Source organism: Oryctolagus cuniculus, chromosome 15 (assembly GCF_051225735.1).
Source record: "Oryctolagus cuniculus isolate XC-2025 breed Fujian yellow rabbit chromosome 15, ASM5122573v1, whole genome shotgun sequence".
Classification (NCBI taxonomy): Eukaryota; Metazoa; Chordata; class Mammalia; order Lagomorpha; family Leporidae; genus Oryctolagus; species Oryctolagus cuniculus.
Window position 1 is genome coordinate 71,118,477 of NC_142881.1, and position 17,715 is coordinate 71,136,191.

General features: G+C 49.0%; 1 protein-coding gene across 2 annotated transcripts in view; it reads left to right on the plus strand.

Moving 5' to 3' along the window:
- Positions 1–17,715, plus strand: part of SH2D4B (SH2 domain containing 4B) — a 104,262-nt gene that overhangs the window by 46,104 nt on the left and 40,443 nt on the right. For both annotated transcript variants that reach the window (XM_070057949.2, XM_089313595.1), the window contains one exon: positions 7,580–7,727. In XM_070057949.2, coding sequence (XP_069914050.1) covers positions 7,580–7,727 — 148 coding nt within the window. The remainder of the gene's footprint in view (positions 1–7,579; positions 7,728–17,715) is intronic.

A 17,715-nucleotide genomic window follows, 5' to 3' on the forward strand; every position in this document is an offset into this window, starting at 1 on the left:
TCTTCCCCCTGTTTTTCTCCTCCCCAACTCACTGCTTCTCCTAGACAGAGGGTTTCCTTTGTGAAATAAGTGAAATTCCTGGGGCCTGCACTGTGGCACAGCGGGTTAAAGCCCTGGCTTGAAGCACCGCCATCCAATATGAGCACTGGTTCTAATCCCGGCTGCTCCTCTTCCGATCCAGCTCTCTGCTATGGCCTGAGAAAGCAGTAGACGATGGCCCAAGTCATTGGCCCAAGTCCTTGGCCCAAGTCCCCTGCATCCATGTGGGAGACCTGGAAGAAGCTCTTGGCTTAGGATCGGTGCAGCTTCAGCCATTGCAGCCATCTGGGGAGTGAACCAATGGATGGAAGACCTCTCTCTCTGTCTCTACCTCTCTCTGTAACTCTTTCAAATAAATAAAATAAATCTTTAAAAAAAAAGAAATAAATGAAATTCCCCCCAACGTTTTATTACCCAGTGTTATCAGAGTGTAGCCCTTTTGGCTCCTGGCGGAGAGGATTATCCCTGGGGTGCTTTTCTTGGGGAGAAGGCTAGGGCCACCTATGAAGTTATGGGGGTATGGGCAGGACTTTGTAGTGTGAAGTCCTGCCTGCTTCCAAGTTTGCTCCATTCCGTCACACCGGTGCTTTGTTTTCCTGAGACCCCTTTCACAGGCATGGGCTCATTTCTACCTTCCTACCTAACAAATCCAGTGAACAATGGAATGGTCATTTAATGTTCTGCTTCCTGTTAGCCACGGCTGGGTGCAGCGGGAACGCTGCCTGGTAATTTGAGGTGGTGAGTGCCACTTAGCCACCATATGGCCGCAGTGACCCTTCTCTGGGGTGCAGTCTCTTTTTAGGGCTTAACTGTGTCCTTACGGAATCCACAGGAACGTGAAAGTCCCAATTCCCAGTATTTCAGAATGTAACTGTCTTTGGAGGTGGGGTCTTCAGGGAGGCCGTTAAGTTAAAATGCGATCTTTAGGGTCAGCTGGATCCTAATCTAGTATGACTGGCGTCCTAGTAAGAGGAAATTGGACAGACTGACACATACGTGTAGAGGAGAGGCCGTGTGATGACATGGAGAGGAGGCAGCTGCCTACAAGTCAAGGAGAGAGACCTCAGGATAAAGCCAACCCTGTCTCCTTTGATTTTAGACTTGCAAAGAAACACATTTCTGTATTTCAGTCATGTAGTCTGTGGCACTCTGGTGTGGCAGCCTGAACAAACTAATTCACTCCTTGTCTGTAGCAGGTGCTGGAGCCCTTCTGATTTGGGCAGGTCTTGACTGTCTGTTTTCCCCAAGAACTGCTCCTGCCTGGAACACCCGTGTGGTGGGCGATGGATCTAAAGGGCCTGTGTGGACATTGCCTTGGCTGGTGCCCTGTTGATTAAGTGACGTGGTGATCGTGGTCCAAGATTAGGGAGCCCTGGGGAGGGAATGGGAAGCCCACTGTGTAAGGTGGGAAGGGCTGTACCAGTGTGAGGGGTGACTTTCTGTGCCGCTGAGATGCTGGTGAGTGAGGAAGACAATGTACAACTTGGAAGTACAACTCACCCAAGTTAACTTTGGAGTCTTGGCGACTTGAGTTCTGATTCTGGGTCAGTCAAAAACTCCCTGCTTTAATAATGTCAACCCTAAAACCAACCAGCCTCCCACATTTGTATCGTAGCCCCATGTTCCCCTCCTGCTGCCGCTGCTGCCTCTGCTCCTTTCTACAGGAAATGGCATACAGGGCTTCTTCGCGGTCCCCTCCTTCCTCCGTGGTGCCCGGATGGCTTCTCCCTACTCTGCACCAGCTGCTCTTGCCAGTATCCTGTGTGACTTCCTGTGGCCACATCCAGCAGCCTTGTGTGGCTTCTGTGTCTTTATCTTTCCTGAAGCCTCAGCAGCCTTCGGCTTGACCTCTCCCTTTTCCTCGAAATGCTTTCTTGGCTGGCTCAGCAGACATTGCCCCTTCTGCATTTTTACCTTGTTCCTTGGCCTTCCTTCTCAGTTCCTGTTCCTAGCTCTGACTCCACTTGTAAATGGTGCAGTGACTCAAGACACTCTGGTTGTCTTCTCCTAAACTATACTCTTGCTCTCAGTCATATCTTTAAGTCCTGTGGCTGAGAAGCATCACCCTTATGCAAATGATCTCTCCCTGGTCGGTATCTCCAGGCTGATGTCACCCTTAACCCCAGACTCAAGTCTCCTGCCTCCGGGAGATCTCCTGGGTGTTGCACAGCATGTCAAACTCAGCCAAAATAGATTCCAGCCGCAGTAGATAATTCTGTGCTCAAACAGGCAAATGTGGCGCAATACTGGGGCTTTTGCTCTTGTGGTTCTCTCTGCCAGGAAGTTCCTTCTGCCTGATACTCTCTTGGCTGCCCCTGTCTTGTTATTCACTTCTCAGACTATGTGTCACCTCTTCTGCTAAGTCTTGTGATCCTGAAGCCGGAAGTTAACCTCTTTGATGCTATCACTTACACTGTTTTAATTCTCTGAACACTGTTTCTTATTTTTGGGTTTTTCTTGAAAATTTTTCTAATTTGTGGAGTGTTTTTTTCCCACCACTAGAAGGCAAGCGCTAGGCTAGCGGTGAATCTGTCTCGCTCACGGCTGTAACCCGGTGCGGTAATCCCAGGACTGGCCTTGTAAACGCTCAGTAAATATTTGGGGAATGAGTACATGAAGCCACTTCATTAGCTCTTCATTCCCAACTCTTAGTGAATTGGTTGTTAGGAAGTTGGAATTTGGAGTTAAAAATTTGATCGTTGATTCTGCGAGTCTCATTACTACAGTGAAACACTTGAGGCAGCCTAAGGTACAAAAGGAAAGAAGTGTATTTGGCTCTTGGTTCTGGAGACTCATAGTCCAAGATTAGGTAGGCCCCACTGGCTTGGCCTCTGGTGATGGCTGCTTCTTAGCAGAGTCCTCCAGTGGCACAGAGCATGCGTGGCAAGAGAGAGTGGGGGTGCTTGTCTCTGTCTCTCCTTATAAGCTACCCTTGGGCCCACCCTAATGACCCAATCCAGGCTAGGCATTTCCCAAAGGCCCTAGCTGGAAACATCACCATTGGATTGAGTTTCTACACTCTTAGTGCCATTAACAAAAGACTCCCAGGTTCTAGTGGACAAGCATTCAAACAGTAGCTATCATTGGAGGAAAGTCTTTAGTCTAAACCATTTCAGAAGCCACAAAAACCTTGGCATTTGTTAATAAAGAGGTTAAAAATTCACGGTTATTTTTCTTTTTTGTCCCTTATTGATCCACTAAAATAATACCAAAGGACAGAGAAAGTTACAAACCACAAGGACAGACAAAGGAGGAGGGGAGAGAAGAATAGATGAGCAAGTGTCCAGGAATATTTGGGCTGGAAGACACAATGAGGGGCTTTGCAAGTCACCTGTGGGGAGAGGATGAAGGCAGTGAACTGACTCCAGATTCCTGCCAGGGCAGGGCTTGGAGGCACTGGGTTCTGCAAAGGGCAGGCCTGAGGATGTGGGCTCGGCTGCAAGTTTCTATGTGGAGTGGCTTTACCTACATGTCCCCATTTCCACCTTTTTCCAGTCTGCTAAATCTTTCCATCTGACCAGAAAGATGGGAAGGTGAAAGGGAAAAGTTCAGGGCTTGGAGTATCAGGAAGATGATCAACAGATAGGTGAGAACAGGTCTGATCACTGGACAGCTACCAGAATTGTCCTTAAGGTGTTCAGGGTTGGGATTTTTTTTTTTTTTTTTTGGACAGGCAGAGTGGACAGTGAGAGAGAGAGACAGAGAGAAAAGTCTTCCTTTGCCGTTGGTTCACCCTCCAATGGCCGCCGCTGCCGGCGCGCTGCGGCCGGCACACCACGCTGATCCGATGGCAGGAGCCAGGATCCAGGTGCTTTTCCTGGTCTCCCATGGGGTGCAGGGCCCAAGCACCTGGGCCATCCTCCACTGCACTCCCTGGCCACAGCAGAGAGCTGTCCTGGAAGAGGGGCAACCGGGACAGAATCCGGCGCCCCGACCGGGACTAGAACCCGGTGTGCTGGTGCCGCTAGGCGGAGGATTAGCCTAGTGAGCCGCGGCGCCGGCCTGGGGTTTTCTTTTTTAAAATCAGGGTCTTTGTGTATACTTGAGCCACGTAAAATCAGCCTATAACCAGGACTCAGCCACTGGGCCCCAGGATTACCCCCTTAAATATGAATCCTGGAGTTTCTTGAGGGCATCTGGTCAACTCTTTGCATGGGGGAGAGGGTCACAGGGCACCCTGGAGGGAAGAACAGGGACTAGTGCTTGTACAGTATCTGATCTGGGCTTGGGGGGCTTTATCTGGACCACACTGCTGCCCCATCAGGCCTCAGGGGCTAATTCTGGCAAGTTTTGGGAGGACTTGAGGAAATTTACAAAGAATGTGCTTCAAAGTTTGGTGGTATGAGTCTGAGAGTGGTTCTACCTGCAACTGGCTCCCCCTGGAGGTGAGGAAATGTTGGTGTTCCAACACCACCCAGAAAGGCTAGAGGAGAAGACACCAAACACTGTCGCCTGCATGTGAGTGTCCCTCAGTGAAGTAGCTTATTCCTTACCCAACTGCCCTAGAGTGAAGCCCCCTTCTCAAGGAAGCTCCGGTCACACGCTGAGAGCCTTCTGCTCCCATAGTGACTTCTTCTCTAGGGAATAGCAGACATCGAAGGAAAGCCCCCACAGGAATGGCAAGCACCAAATCAAACACACTTTAAAAAACCCACACAGAGAACTAGATCTGAAACAAAGGAGTGTGGGGAGAACTGTCCGAGCACCCTCCAAGCCATTGCATTCATGAGACAAGTACAAGATGCTATGAAAAAGGACAACCAAAGAAGAAAGAGGGCTGGAAAATCACAAACGTCAGAGCTGAAATCAAACAATTCCATACAAGATTGGGAAGACAAAGTCAGTGGAATCAACCAGGAAGTGGACCAGAAAAGATAAGAGAGAAATGACAAGACGCTTAGCAGATCAACTCAAGGAGAACAGCACTCAGCAAACAGGATTCTACAGAGAAAGAAAAAGGAGAGAAGAAGTCATCAAAGGATCCCACGGAAGGATGTAATGCACTGAAAAGGCAGGAGGCTCCAGATGGAAAAAAGTGTCCTATACATGTATGAAAGAAAATCCACACCAATTTGCATTATTTTAAATAGTTCAAAACATCAGTGATGAAGAGACTCTAAAAGATTCCAGAGAGAAAAATTAGTGCCTTACACAGAATGAGGATCAGGGCAGCTGAATTGGGTTCAAGAAGACCAGGAAATAAAGTCTTCAACATTGTGCAAGAAAATGACTTTTCATCAACTGCACACTGATCCGCAATAACAGTTATCTGGGAAGGTGTATATCAATATTTTCAGAGAGGTAAAGACTCAGAAAGGGTCTCTGTGGATCCTTACCTAAGAAGTGTTGCAACATAAATTGCTGCCACAGGAGAAATCAGCCAAGAAAGAGGTAGGAGCTGCAACTCAGCCAAGGCAGAGGGGCAGGTCCTGGGTGCGTGGATGAAGAGGGGACCTAGTAAGCAGCCAGTGCAGCCTGGAGAAGAAAGGACATGGCATCAGGGGCAGTGGTGTCCCTTGGAAAAAGACAAACATCTGTTAGAAAAAGCACTTGGTGGGGCCAGCACTATGGCTCAGTGGGTTAAAGTCGCCGCCTGCAATGCCAGCATCCTCTGTGGGCACCGGTTTGTTTCCTGCCTGCTCCACTTCTGATCCAGTTCCCTGATAATGGCCTGGGAAAAGCAGTGGAGGATGGTCCAAGTGGAAGAAGCTCCTGGCTCCTGGCTTCGTCCTGGCCCAGTGCTGGCTGTGGGGCCATTTGGGGAATGAACCAGCAGATGGAGGAACTGTCTCTCTGTCTCTCCCTCTCTCTCTCTAACTCTGACTTTCAAATAAATAAATAAATCTTAAAAGAAAAGAAAAGCACTCAGTTAAACTTAGAAGATTTACTACTCTGAGAAAAGTTTGGGAAAATTTAATGTCCAATTTCAAGAAAAAACAATTACTAACCCAGAAAAAACCCGACAAGGTATTTGAAAGAAAAGACTATGACACCACTCTGTTTTACTGAATTTAAGATGCCATCAGTTGTGAAAATCTGTTAGGAAGAAAAAACTGTTTTAAGTGGTAGGTTGTAAGACATACTCAAATTTCGGAGATGTTAAAAAATTTAAAAATGACCACGGGGCACAGTGGATTAGGCCACCGCTAGTGATGTCAGCATTCCATATCAGAGCGCCAGTTTGAGTACTGGCTGCTCTACTTCCAATCCTCCTTCCTGCTAAAGCATCTGGGAAGGTAGCAGACGATGGCCAAAATACTTGGTCCCCTGCCACCCATGTGGGAGACCAGGATGGAGTTCCAGGTTCCCGGCTTTGGCCAAGTCCAGGCTTGGCTCCCTGCCATTTGGGGAGTGCACCAGTGGAAAGAAGAGTCTCTCTCTGTTGCATTGCCTTACAAATAAATATCTAATAAGTAAAAATATAGATAAATAAATAAATAATAAATCTTTTTAAAAAGTACTACTTTTTGAGACTGGTGAAAATATCATCCTATTTGGCTTTGCAGTGAAGTGTATTTGCATTGGTTATTGATGTGAATTTAAAGTGAGGAAGAGGAGGGGGAAAGTGTGGGTGTTCACTTCTGAGGGAGATATACTCCGAAGTACCACGATTAAAGGTGGTATTTCATGTCCATATTTGATAAACCAAGAATTAGCAGCATTAGTCAGACGTGCATATGGTAGTTGGAATGGTGGCCTCTGGGTACTGGCTTGGGTGGGTTGGGTTGGTTTGGGGTGAAGTGGCTCAGAGGACTGATAGTTTCACATATGTGCTTTTGGCTCATTATGCACATTTACACATGATGCAAACAAAGAAGAAAATTCATACACAAACACACACACACCCACACACACACACACGACCTGCTTGGAGTTTAACAATGGGACAGAAATGGGGAATTTAGGGGGCTCAAACCTACTGTCTCTTGGAAAATTCTGTCATCACTGGGCTTCTATGGGGGATTGGTTCCAGGACACACCCCTCACCCTGTGGGTACCACAAGTTCATGGATGCTCAAGTCCCTTATATAAAATGACATAGTATTTGCATGTAACTTGGTTACATCATCCTGTGTACCTTAAGCCATCCTACATTACTTATAATACCTAGTACAATGAAAATGCCCTGTAATTTCCATTATTTTCTATCTGTGGCTGGTTGAATCTGCAGACTGGAACCCACAGTCACAGGGGGCTGCTTGTGTCTTGTCCAGACTGAGGGTAAAGACAAGACCACATCCTGCTTCGTGGCCTCCAGGAAGACTAGGTGCGCTCCCTGTACCTATACTCTCTCTTTCTCAAGCATAGCTCAGGAAGCTTTAATATCTATAACTCATTCCACACATGTCAACCCATTTGATCCCTACCCAGGCTTTTTTTTTTTTTTTTTTTTTTTTTTAAAGGAGCAACCGTTGCCATTTCACATGTGTAGTGACTGAGACCCGACAGCCCAGCCCTATCCTGCTGCAGAATCAGAGGCACGTCCACTCTGTGGTGTGTTAGGGTCACCTAACGGGATTCTGTCTCCATGGTATTTTAGAGGAAGGAGGAAGAGGAGAGGAAGCGAGGAGAAGAGCAGATTCGCCTCCAGGAAGAGCAGAGGGCGAAGGAGCTCTACTGGACCCTGAAGCAGGCCCAGCTGCATTGCCACCCCAGCGAGAAGGAGGAGCGCGAGTGGGAAGAGCAGTGTGAGTACGGCTTGCTTCCCAGTGTCCCTGCGCACCTACACTCAGCGTCATTCGGGTCACTCACCCTGCAAGCCTTGCCCCCAGGCTCACCATGTGCAAGGTCCTGGGCCGGGAGAGTAGGGGTTCCACCCTCTCGGGGCTTACATGCCCGCTGGGGAGATAGCTGATATTTAACAAAATGTTGCACTTACTGAGAGTCGCCAATGACTTCCTGCTCTGTGCTAAGCCCTGGGGATCCAGAGATGAGAAACCATGGCCCTTATTTTAGAGGAACTCAGCAAACGGAGCAGAAAACAGACACACAGAAGAAGGGCTTTGTTGGGGTGGGGTGGGGGAAGCAGCACACACTGTGGGCTGTCCCAGGGGGCTTCCAGGGGAGGCGTTGAGACACAGGTCTGAATAGAGGCTGCTGTGCACAAGTTGTCACAACCCAGTAGTGGTTTTTCTGAACTATAAGGAAGAGAGAGAGAGAATTCCTCTGGACAAGGGAGAGCATTTGGAAAAGCTTTTGGTTTGTGACAAATGGGTCGGTGAAGAAGGTGGAGAAGGGTGCCATAGCAGAGGGAACAGCACTGAACGAAGCACGGCCACCGTGGGCATGGGTCGCGCACACGTCACAGCGTGGCCACAGCCTGGGGATCATGCTGGGCGATGATGAAAAGGGAGGCCAGAAAGACAAGATGTGCAAATGCTAAAGAACAGTTCACTCATTTCAGTTCAGAATGGAGGAAGAGGCAGGGGAAACAGCAGGCAGGGCAGAGGTTTATATTGGACGAGATCAGGCACGTTCAGGGTGGTTTGGCTGTAGACAGGTTTATATAGGAAAAGAGTGAATTGTTGCCAAGTGAAGTCACGTGTGGCTATTGCAGTGTGGGGGAAGGGGCACTGGACTGGGAGGCCTGTCCTAGCACTGCAGCTTGTGAGTGTTACCTTGTGTGAGTTCTTGCTCAGTGTCTTCATTGGTAAAATGGGATTAGTCATGCTGACCTGAGCCTGGTTGGGAGAGAGAAATGGAAGCCAAAGTGCTCTCTGAGTTGTCCAGGTCTGTGCTCCTGGGGCCAGTTCCATTAGGGACAGAGAATGGGAGAGCACCTTGCCCAGGAGCCTCCTGGTTGCTAATTAATGTCCTGTGTGGCAACTGAGGATGGAAAAAAAAAACTCTCTGAAAAATAGACAATAGATGTGATAACTCAGGCTCCCTGATTTGAGGTCTGCATTTTGTACTTAAAAATGATGAGCTACACTCTGGAGCCGGTCATTCACATCCAACAAAGGCATTCTGCCCTCAGTTAATTTAATATGAAAGATATAGGGGGCCATTCATCTAGCGAGGAGCAGAAGTTTCTGATAAAACCCCCAAATTAAATTCTCCAAGTTAGAAAAAAAGGAACTATCCCTTTTCCCATCACTTCAATACAGAGTTAGCTGCTTAGTGGAATCCGCAGAGCTCTGGCTTCTGAGAAGCTCTGACTATTTTGAGAACAGAAACGTATCTAGTAATTTTCCACCTGTGAACCTGTCAGCATGCCCTGAGATTCCGATGTGAGGCAACGTGTCTTCACAGAGGATATTATTTATGAAACTTGGACATCTATTGTTGCTGTAGTTCTTTGGTCAGAAACGCAAGCAGGGTCTTTGAGCTGTTAGCAGGACTTGTGTTCACCCCTGGATCCTTGAATCGTGTGATTTGGCTGTGGCCCCTGACCAACCATCTGCAGGCAGTTATCTCACTCCCAGCCAGGCTGTGACAAGGCTGCATGAGAAATGTGTGCCCAGGCCCAGGGCGGGGTCTAGTAATCTCGGTTATGTTTCCATCACTCTTAGAAAGGCACGTGTTCTGGAGTCTGAGTTGAAATCAGCGGTTATTATTTTTAGAAAAGGTTTATTTATTTATTTGAAAGAGTTAGAGAGGGAGAGGCAGAAAGAGAGAGATCTTTCATCTACTGGTTCACTCCGCAAATGGCCTCAATGGCTCTCGCGGGGCCAGGCTTAAGCCAAGAGCCTCGAACTCCATCCTGGTCTCCCATGTGGGTGGCAAAGGCCCAAACTCTTGGGGGCATCTTCTGCCACTTTCTCAGGCACATTAACAGGGAGCTGGACTGGAAGTAGAGGAGCCGGGACTCCAACCAGCACTCATGTGCGATGCCAGTGGTGCAGGTAGCAGCTTAACCCGCTGTGCTACAAAGCTGGCTCCTGAGTATCAGTGATTCTGAAGTGCTCTTGGGGCAGGCATTGTGATGCAGTAGGTTAAGACATCCCCTGGGATGCCCACAATTCCGTATCAGAGTGCAGGTTCAAGTCCCAGCGTTTCTGCTTCTGATCCAGCCTCCTGTTAATGCACATCCTAGGGGCAGCAGATTATAGTTCACGTACTTAGGCTCCTGCTACCCACATGGGAGAATTAGATGGAGTCCAGGGTCCTTCCTGGCTTCAGCCTGGCCTAGCCCTTGCTGTTGTGGGCATTAAGATCGCTCTTCCTCTCTCTCTGCTTTTCAAATAGATGAAAATAAATAAAAATAAGCATTAAAAATACGGTGCAGACTTGGGACAGGCTGAACCTGAAAGGGTTTGTGGTGATGCTGTGTGGCCTGAAAGTGAGGTGAGGCAGAGCAGGATTTGGGGCTGGAAGGAAAACCAAAGGATGACATGATACACTGACGGTTGGGAGATTGTATGGTTTCTCTTGGACACAGTGACAGGTACTTGTAGACTTATGGTGGGGGACATCCTGATAAGCATATCAGAAGTTGAAAATGCATTGAAGACACCTAGCCTTCCCTGCGTCACAGTGAGCAGCACAGCACACTGCAGAGCGTGCAGGAGGGGATAGCCCAGGGCCAAGGGAACCACGCGGAGCAGGTACTCCTGGGCCTCTCCTCCTGGACTCCCATGGTCACCTCCACCTCAAATGCCCCAAACTCAATCCTCCTTTTCCCCCCTATCTGCTTCATTGCTTGCTGTCAAAGGCAGGAATTTTGCTGTTATTCCAGTGCCTCCCTCTTGTTTGCTACCAATTCAGAAAGTTAGCAAGTTGCAAGGATTCTACCTCCTATTAAAATTTTTATTTATTTTCATGTTATTTAAAAGATGGTGGGTTAGAGAGTCTCCCATTTGCTGATTCACTCTTTAAATGCTCACGATACTCAGCGGTGGGTCAGTCCCTAAGCCAGGATTCCAGAAGCCGATCTGTCTCCCACGTGAGTGGCAGGGACCCAACTACTTGAGCCATCACCTTCTGCCTCCCAGGGTGCATTAGTAGGAAGTTGGATGGGAAGCAGAGGAGATAGGACTTGAACCAGGCACTCCAATATGGAGTGTGGGCATCTCCAGCAGATGCCTGCACCCCAACCTCCTTAACTTGCTCTGAGTGTGCACCCCTTTTTCCTTTTTCTCTTTCTGACTGTCTCTTAACTTAGGTCCCCTTTGCTCTTTGCCTGAATTTCTGTTTTCGAAGTTGTCGTTCTTGCTGCCATCATCCCCAACCTTGTACAGTAATCTGTCTCTTAAAAGTGCAAATACGGGGCTGGTGCCCGTGGCACACTAGGTTGATCCTCCACCTGTGGCGCTGGCGTCCCATATGGGCGCCGGTTCTAGTCCTGGTTGCTCCTCTTCTAGTCCAGCTCTCTGCTATGGCCTGGGATAGCAGTAGAAGATGGCCCAAGTGCTTGGGCCCCTGCACCCACATGGTAGACCAGGAAGAGGCACCTGGCCCTGGCTTCGGATCGGTGCAGTTATGGCTTTTGTGGCCATTTGGAGAGTGAATCAACGGAAGGAAGACCTTTCTCTCTGTCTCTCCCTCTCACTGTCTGTAACTCTACCTGTAAATAAATAAAAATCCTTGTAAAAAAGTGCAAATATGAGGGGACTTCATAGGGTTTGTGGACACATGGAATTAAAAGACAAGTTTGTTTTGGTGCAAAAATTTTTAAAGTCCGTGCATAGTTTTTAGGGTTGTACTGGTATGCATTTCCATGAACTTTCTGAAGACCCCTTGTAGCATCCTGCTCCCATTTAAGACCTTCCAGTAGCTTTCAGTGGCCTTTTGGTAAGGCATTAGAACACATGGGACAGTATTTGTTGGTCTCCTAAGTGACCTTTTCTGCTTCTTCAGCCCTGCCTCTCAGTCCCTTCTACCAGTCACACTGAAGTGGGGTGAGAGGGGAGAGAGAGAGAGAGAGAGAGAGAGAGAGAGAGAGAGAGAGCTCCTATCTGTGTGCTGGTTTGTTCCCCAAATGCCCACAACAGCCAGGGCTGGACCAGCTTGAAGCTGGGAGCTGATAACTCAATCCAAGTCTCCCACGTGGGTAACGGGACCCAACCCCTTGAGCCCTCACCTGCTACCTCCCAGGGTGTGCGTTAGCAGCAAGCTGGAATCAGGAGTGGAGCCTGACCGCCAGCCCAGACACTCCATACCGAATTCATCTGTCTTCACTGCCAGGCCAGTTACCCACCCCTGATGTTTTGATTGTCTCTGAATTCAGCCTTTCTTCTCTTTTCGTCTGTCTCAGTAGTGCTTACAGAACCCTAGGAGGCAAGACGCGTTCTCCCTGCAGCAGAGGAGACCGTGGGACCCCCCTCAGAAGCAGGAAAGGCCTCTTGGGCTCATTCTGTTCTTTGTGCAGTGAGGCTCCTGGATGGGCCCACGAGAGTCCTGTTTGGGCTCAGCACCTGGGTGACGGTGGATCTGGCTGCAGGGGGAGGAAGCAGAGTGCCTGGGTCTGGGCCCTCACCTCTGCAGTAAGCACAGGAGACGGTTCTCTCCCTCCTAGCTCAGGGCCCAGCTGCTTGTGGTCGCTCTGAACATTTGTTTTAGCTGTTTTCACTGGGTTAGAGTTAAAAAAAAAAAAAAACAACTTCCATGAGTTCTGGTAGAGTTTCTGTGGCAAATTCATGGGCTACAGTTCAGATCCACTCCTGGGCAAGAGTTCAGGAGAAGGAACCAAAGCATTCTTTTAGGATTTTGGTTTTTAAGCATAATTTAGTGGAAGCTGCTTGTCAACTGTTGGGAGCAGTTTCCCTGAGATTGACCAACAAGGGTGCCCCCTTCTGGGCTGGCCAAGGATTGCTGACAGTTAATTTTAGAGTGTGATACCAGGGCTTATGGAAATGAAAATACGAGCTAGCACTTAACAGGGTCCTCGATATGAACTTGGCATTGTTCTGAGCACTGTGTATTATTAGCTGTTCTAATCATCATAACAACATTTTCAGGTAGGGACTGATTTTTTAATTAATGATTTATTTATTTATTTGAAAGGCAGAGTTGAGAGAGAGACACACACACACACACACACACAGAGACAGAGAGAAAGAGAGAGACAGACAGAGGTTTTCTATCTGCTGGTTCACTCCTCAAATGGCCATAATGGCCAGGGCTGGGCCAGGCTGAAGCCAGGAGCCTGGAATTCTGTCCAGGTCTCCTACATGGTTGGCAGGGGCCCAAGTACCTGGGCCATCTTCTGCTGCTTTCCTGGGCTCATTAGCAGGGAGCTGGATCAGAAGTGAAGCAGCTGGGACTCAAACTGGCACTCATATGGGATATGGGCATTCAGGTGGTGGCTTAACCTGCTGTGCCACAACACTGGCCTTGGGTCTATTCTTATCTCCATTTTACTTTGAGGAAACCGAGACCCAGGGTGGTTAAGTATCTTGCCCAGCATCACATGATGTTGAATGGGGCTGGGCTCTGAGCAAGGGCTGCCTGGCTCCAGACTTGGGCTTTGGAAGCCTGGGAGAGTCAGAGTGAGATGCCTGATCAAAGAATATGTTACTGGGCTGGGTGTTGTGACACAAGAAGTCGTCTGCTGCTTGGGGCTCCCGCATTACATATTGGAGCACTGGTTCTAGTCCCCACTGCTCTGCTTCTGGTCCCCACTGCTCTGCTTCTGATCTGGCTCCTTGCTAGTGCTCCTGAGAAGGCAACAAAAGATGGCCCAAATACTTGGGCTTCTGCCACCCACGTGGGAGGCCAGGATGGAGCTCCCGGCTCCTGGCTTTAGTGTGGCCCAGCCAGCCCTGGCTGTTGTGGCCATCTGGGACGTGAGCCAGCAGAAGAAAGAACTTTCTGTCTTTTTCTCTCCGTCACTCTTTCAAATAAATCAATCTTTTTGAAAAAAAGTTGTTGGGGCCAGTATTGTGGCACAGCAAGTTAAGCTGCTGCCTGCGATACCAGTATCCAATATGGGGTACTCTATTTCTGATTTAACTCCCTGAAAAACGTGCCTGGGAAAGCAGTGGACAATGGCGCAAGTCCTTAGGCCCCTATACCCATGTAGGAGGCCTGGATGAAGCTCCTGGTTCCTGGCTCCAGTCTTGGCTATTGCGGCCATTTGGGGAGTGAATCAGTGGATAGAAGATCTCTCTCTCTTTCTTTCTTTCTTTCTTTCTTTCTTTCTTTCTTTCTTTCTTTCTTTCTTTCTTTCTTTCTTTCTTTCTTTCTTTCTCTCTTTCTTTCTCTCTTTCTTTCTCTCTTTCTTTCTCTCTTTCTTTCTCTCTTTCTTTCTCTCTTTCTTTCTCTCTTTCTCTCTCTCTCTCTTTCTCTCTTTCTCTCTCTCTCTTTCTCTCTCTCTTTCTTTCTCTCTCTGTAACTCTGGCTTTCAAACAAAATAAATAATTTTTTTAAAAAGTCATTGCTTTTCTAAAGCACTTCATAGTTTTGAGCATTTTCCTGCCTTATTTAATCTTCATAAGAGCTCGGAATGCAGGCATTCGCATCATACTCATTACGACACAGGTGGAAACCCAGGCCCAGAGGCACTCAGGACGCTGTTAAGGAAAGCTGTTATGGAGCTTCCCCTTGACCCTGCGTCCGTGTGCTTCCGTATTTGTCTCTTTCCCATCATTCAGCCTGGGAGGCAGGGCCGACTTTCCAAGACGGGGATGGAGAACCTGCTTTTGCCTGAAGCCCTGGTAGCTTCCTCTCTGAGTGCCCGCAGCTCCACCTCCTGTGTTTCTGAGCGGGCTGAGGGCTGGTGTGAGCAGGTGCGCACAGCTGCACAGAGGCAATCTGCAGCGTTCTGGGTGCGTGGTGGAGCCCAAGCGGAGGGTGCTGGGCTGGGAAAGCAAGGGGAGTGGGCGGGGCACTGCCAGGCTAAGGGATTTACCCTTTATCCTGTGTGCAGTGGGGGCCTTGCAAGGCGTTTGAGGAAGAGAGTGGCAAGATGAGAGCTGGGCTTTAGGAGAGTGGGTGGGTTTAGTGTCAGTGCTGGGCCTCACCTACCTGAATGCCACAAACCTGCCTTCCCTGCCTTCCCATTCTGGGTGTAACTGCCTCCTGCAACTTGCCTGTCTGTCACTGAAGGCCATTGTCTTTCAGACCCTGTAAACTCCCTGTAGCACACAAGCTGGCTTTTTTTCCCCAAGATTTATTTTATTTATTTGAAAAGCAAAGTTAACAGAAAGAAAGGAAGAGAGAGATGTCTTCTATCTGCTGGTTCACTCCCCAAATGGCTGTAACAGCTGGGGCTGGGCCGGGCCGAAGCCAGGAGCCAGAAGGCTCTTCTGGGTCTCCTGTGTGGGTGCAGGGGCCCAGGGACTTGGGCAATTTTCCTCTGCTTTCCCAAGCGCCTTAGTAGGGAGCTGGATGGGAAGTGGAGCAGCCAGGACTCGAACTGGCACCCACATTGGGATGCCAGTGCTGCAGGGGCATCCTTACCTGCTGTACCACAACACTGGCCCTGAGCACAAGCTTCTAATTGGCAATCCAGTGACTGCAAAGCTTATCTCATAGGTGCTGAATGGAGTTGAGCCTCTTACAGTGCCAGGCAGGTGTTGTGGCATTCTTAGTGTCTGAAATCTACAGCTGAGCCAACTGATCACCCAAACCTTTTTTTTTTCCCCCCTGGATTGGCCTCCTCGTCCTTCTTTTTATGGAAAACTATTGATCTCCCCAGACTGGATCTTCTCTGTCTTATGATGGCTCCCAGCTCCCTAGCAGAGTGTGAGTGCTGCTGCCTCTAAAACTGAAAACACCTTATTTTTTTATTTTTATTTTTTGAAAGTCAGAGTTACACAGAGAGAGAAGGAGAGGCAGAGAGAGAGACAGAGAGAGAGAGAGAGAGGTCTTCCATCTGCTGGTTCACTCTCCAAATGACCACAACTGCTGGAGCTGTGCAATCCGAAGCCAGAAGCCAGGAGCTTCTTCCGGGCTTCCCATGTGGGTGCAGGGGTCCAAGGACTTGGGCCATCTTCTACTTCTATCCCAGGCCATAGCAGAGAGCTGGATTGGAAGTGGAGCAGCTGGTGTTAGAACCTGCATCCATATGGGATGCTGGCGCTTCAGCCCAGGGTGTAAACCCACTGTACCATGGTGCCGGCCCCCTTATTTTTTTTAACAATTAAAAATGTATATATTGGGGTCTGGTGTTGTGGCATAGCAGGTAAAGCCGCTACCTGCAGTACATCCCATACGGGTGCCATTTCAAGTCCTGGCTGCTCCATTTCCAATCCAGCTCTCTGCTATGGCCTGGGAAAGCAGTAGATGATGGCCTAAGTCCTTGGACCCCTGCACCCTCCATGAGAGACCTGGAGGAAGCTCCTGGCTCCTGGCTTCGAATCGGTACAACTCCGGCCATTGAGGCCATCTGGGGAGTGAACTAGCAGATGGAAGACCTCTCACTCTCTGTAACCTGTAACTCTGTCTTTCAAATAAATAAATAAATCTTTAAAAAGTATTTATTTATTATTTGAGAGGCAAATATTTACAGATACATGTGGAGAGAGCTCTCCCAACAGCTGGTTCTCTCCTTAAATGCTGGTAATGGCTGGGGCTGAGTCAGGCTGAAGCCAGGAGCCAGGAACTCAAACTAGGTCTTCCAGGTGTATGGCAGGAACCCAACTACTTGAGCCAGCACCTGCTGCTTCCCAGGGTGTGCAATAACAGGAAACTGGAATCGGAAGCAGAGCTGGGACTCAAATTCAGGTACTCTGATAGGAGACAGAGGGGTCCTCACCCGTGTCTTAACTACCAGACCAAAGGCCTGACACTGACAACACTTTATCAGCCTCCTTTTAAATGATCTTCCCTCCTTCTTCACCAGGTGGAGCTATGTTACAGGACTATGTCTCAGTATTTATTCCAGGTTCTTGTCCCTGCAGAGGAAGGAATTTGAAGCAGAGGCCTAAGTAGGGCACACAGGTGAGAACAGGATTTATTTTTTTATTTTATTTTATTTTTTTTTGACAGGCAGAGTGGACAGTGAGAGAGAGAGAGAGAGACAGAGAAAAAGGTCTTCCTTTGCCATTGGTTCACCCTCCAATGGCCGCTGCGGCCGGTGCACCGCGCTGATCCGAAGCCAGGAGCCAGGTGCTTTTCCTGGTCTCTCATGGGGTACAGGGCCCAAGCACTTGGGCCATCCTCCACTGCACTCCCTGGCCACAGCAGAGAGCTGGCCTGGAAGAGGGGCAACCGGGACAGAATCCAGTGCCCCGATAGGGACTAGAACCCGGTGTGCCGGCGCTGCAAGGCAGAGGATTAGCCTATTGAGCCGTGGCGCCAGCCAGGTTTTATTTAAAAGTGAGAGAGTGGATGCACACTTAGTGTGGGCCACCCACACAGAGAGATCCCTGCCTTGAGTGGGCCAGAGAGTGGCCTACGAGGAGAGAGCATGGGGAGAGGCCAGAGGAGGACAGCAAGGGCAAGAAGCCAAAAAGCACGGAGAACTGCTCCCCCGTGTAGCAGCCCCCTTTACGGGGGAGGCAGTGGTGCCCTAATTGAGCGTACACCCGGGGTGGAGTTTGGGTGGGGTTTTGTGTGTATGAGTCTTTCTGGGAGTTTCTGGCATGTTTAGAAGAGCAAGGCCATCTTCGAGAGCTCTCTCTAAAAGGATTGGGTTTTACAGGCAGATACAGGCGTTGCAAGGTGCAGTCAGATTCCTACGAAGTAATTTGTGTTCACCAAAGACCTCGACTCTCTTTGGCAGGGCTTGTTCCTGCTCTTGCATTTTCCCAGTCCCAGGCTTCCCATAGAGAATTTGAAGCAGCAACACCC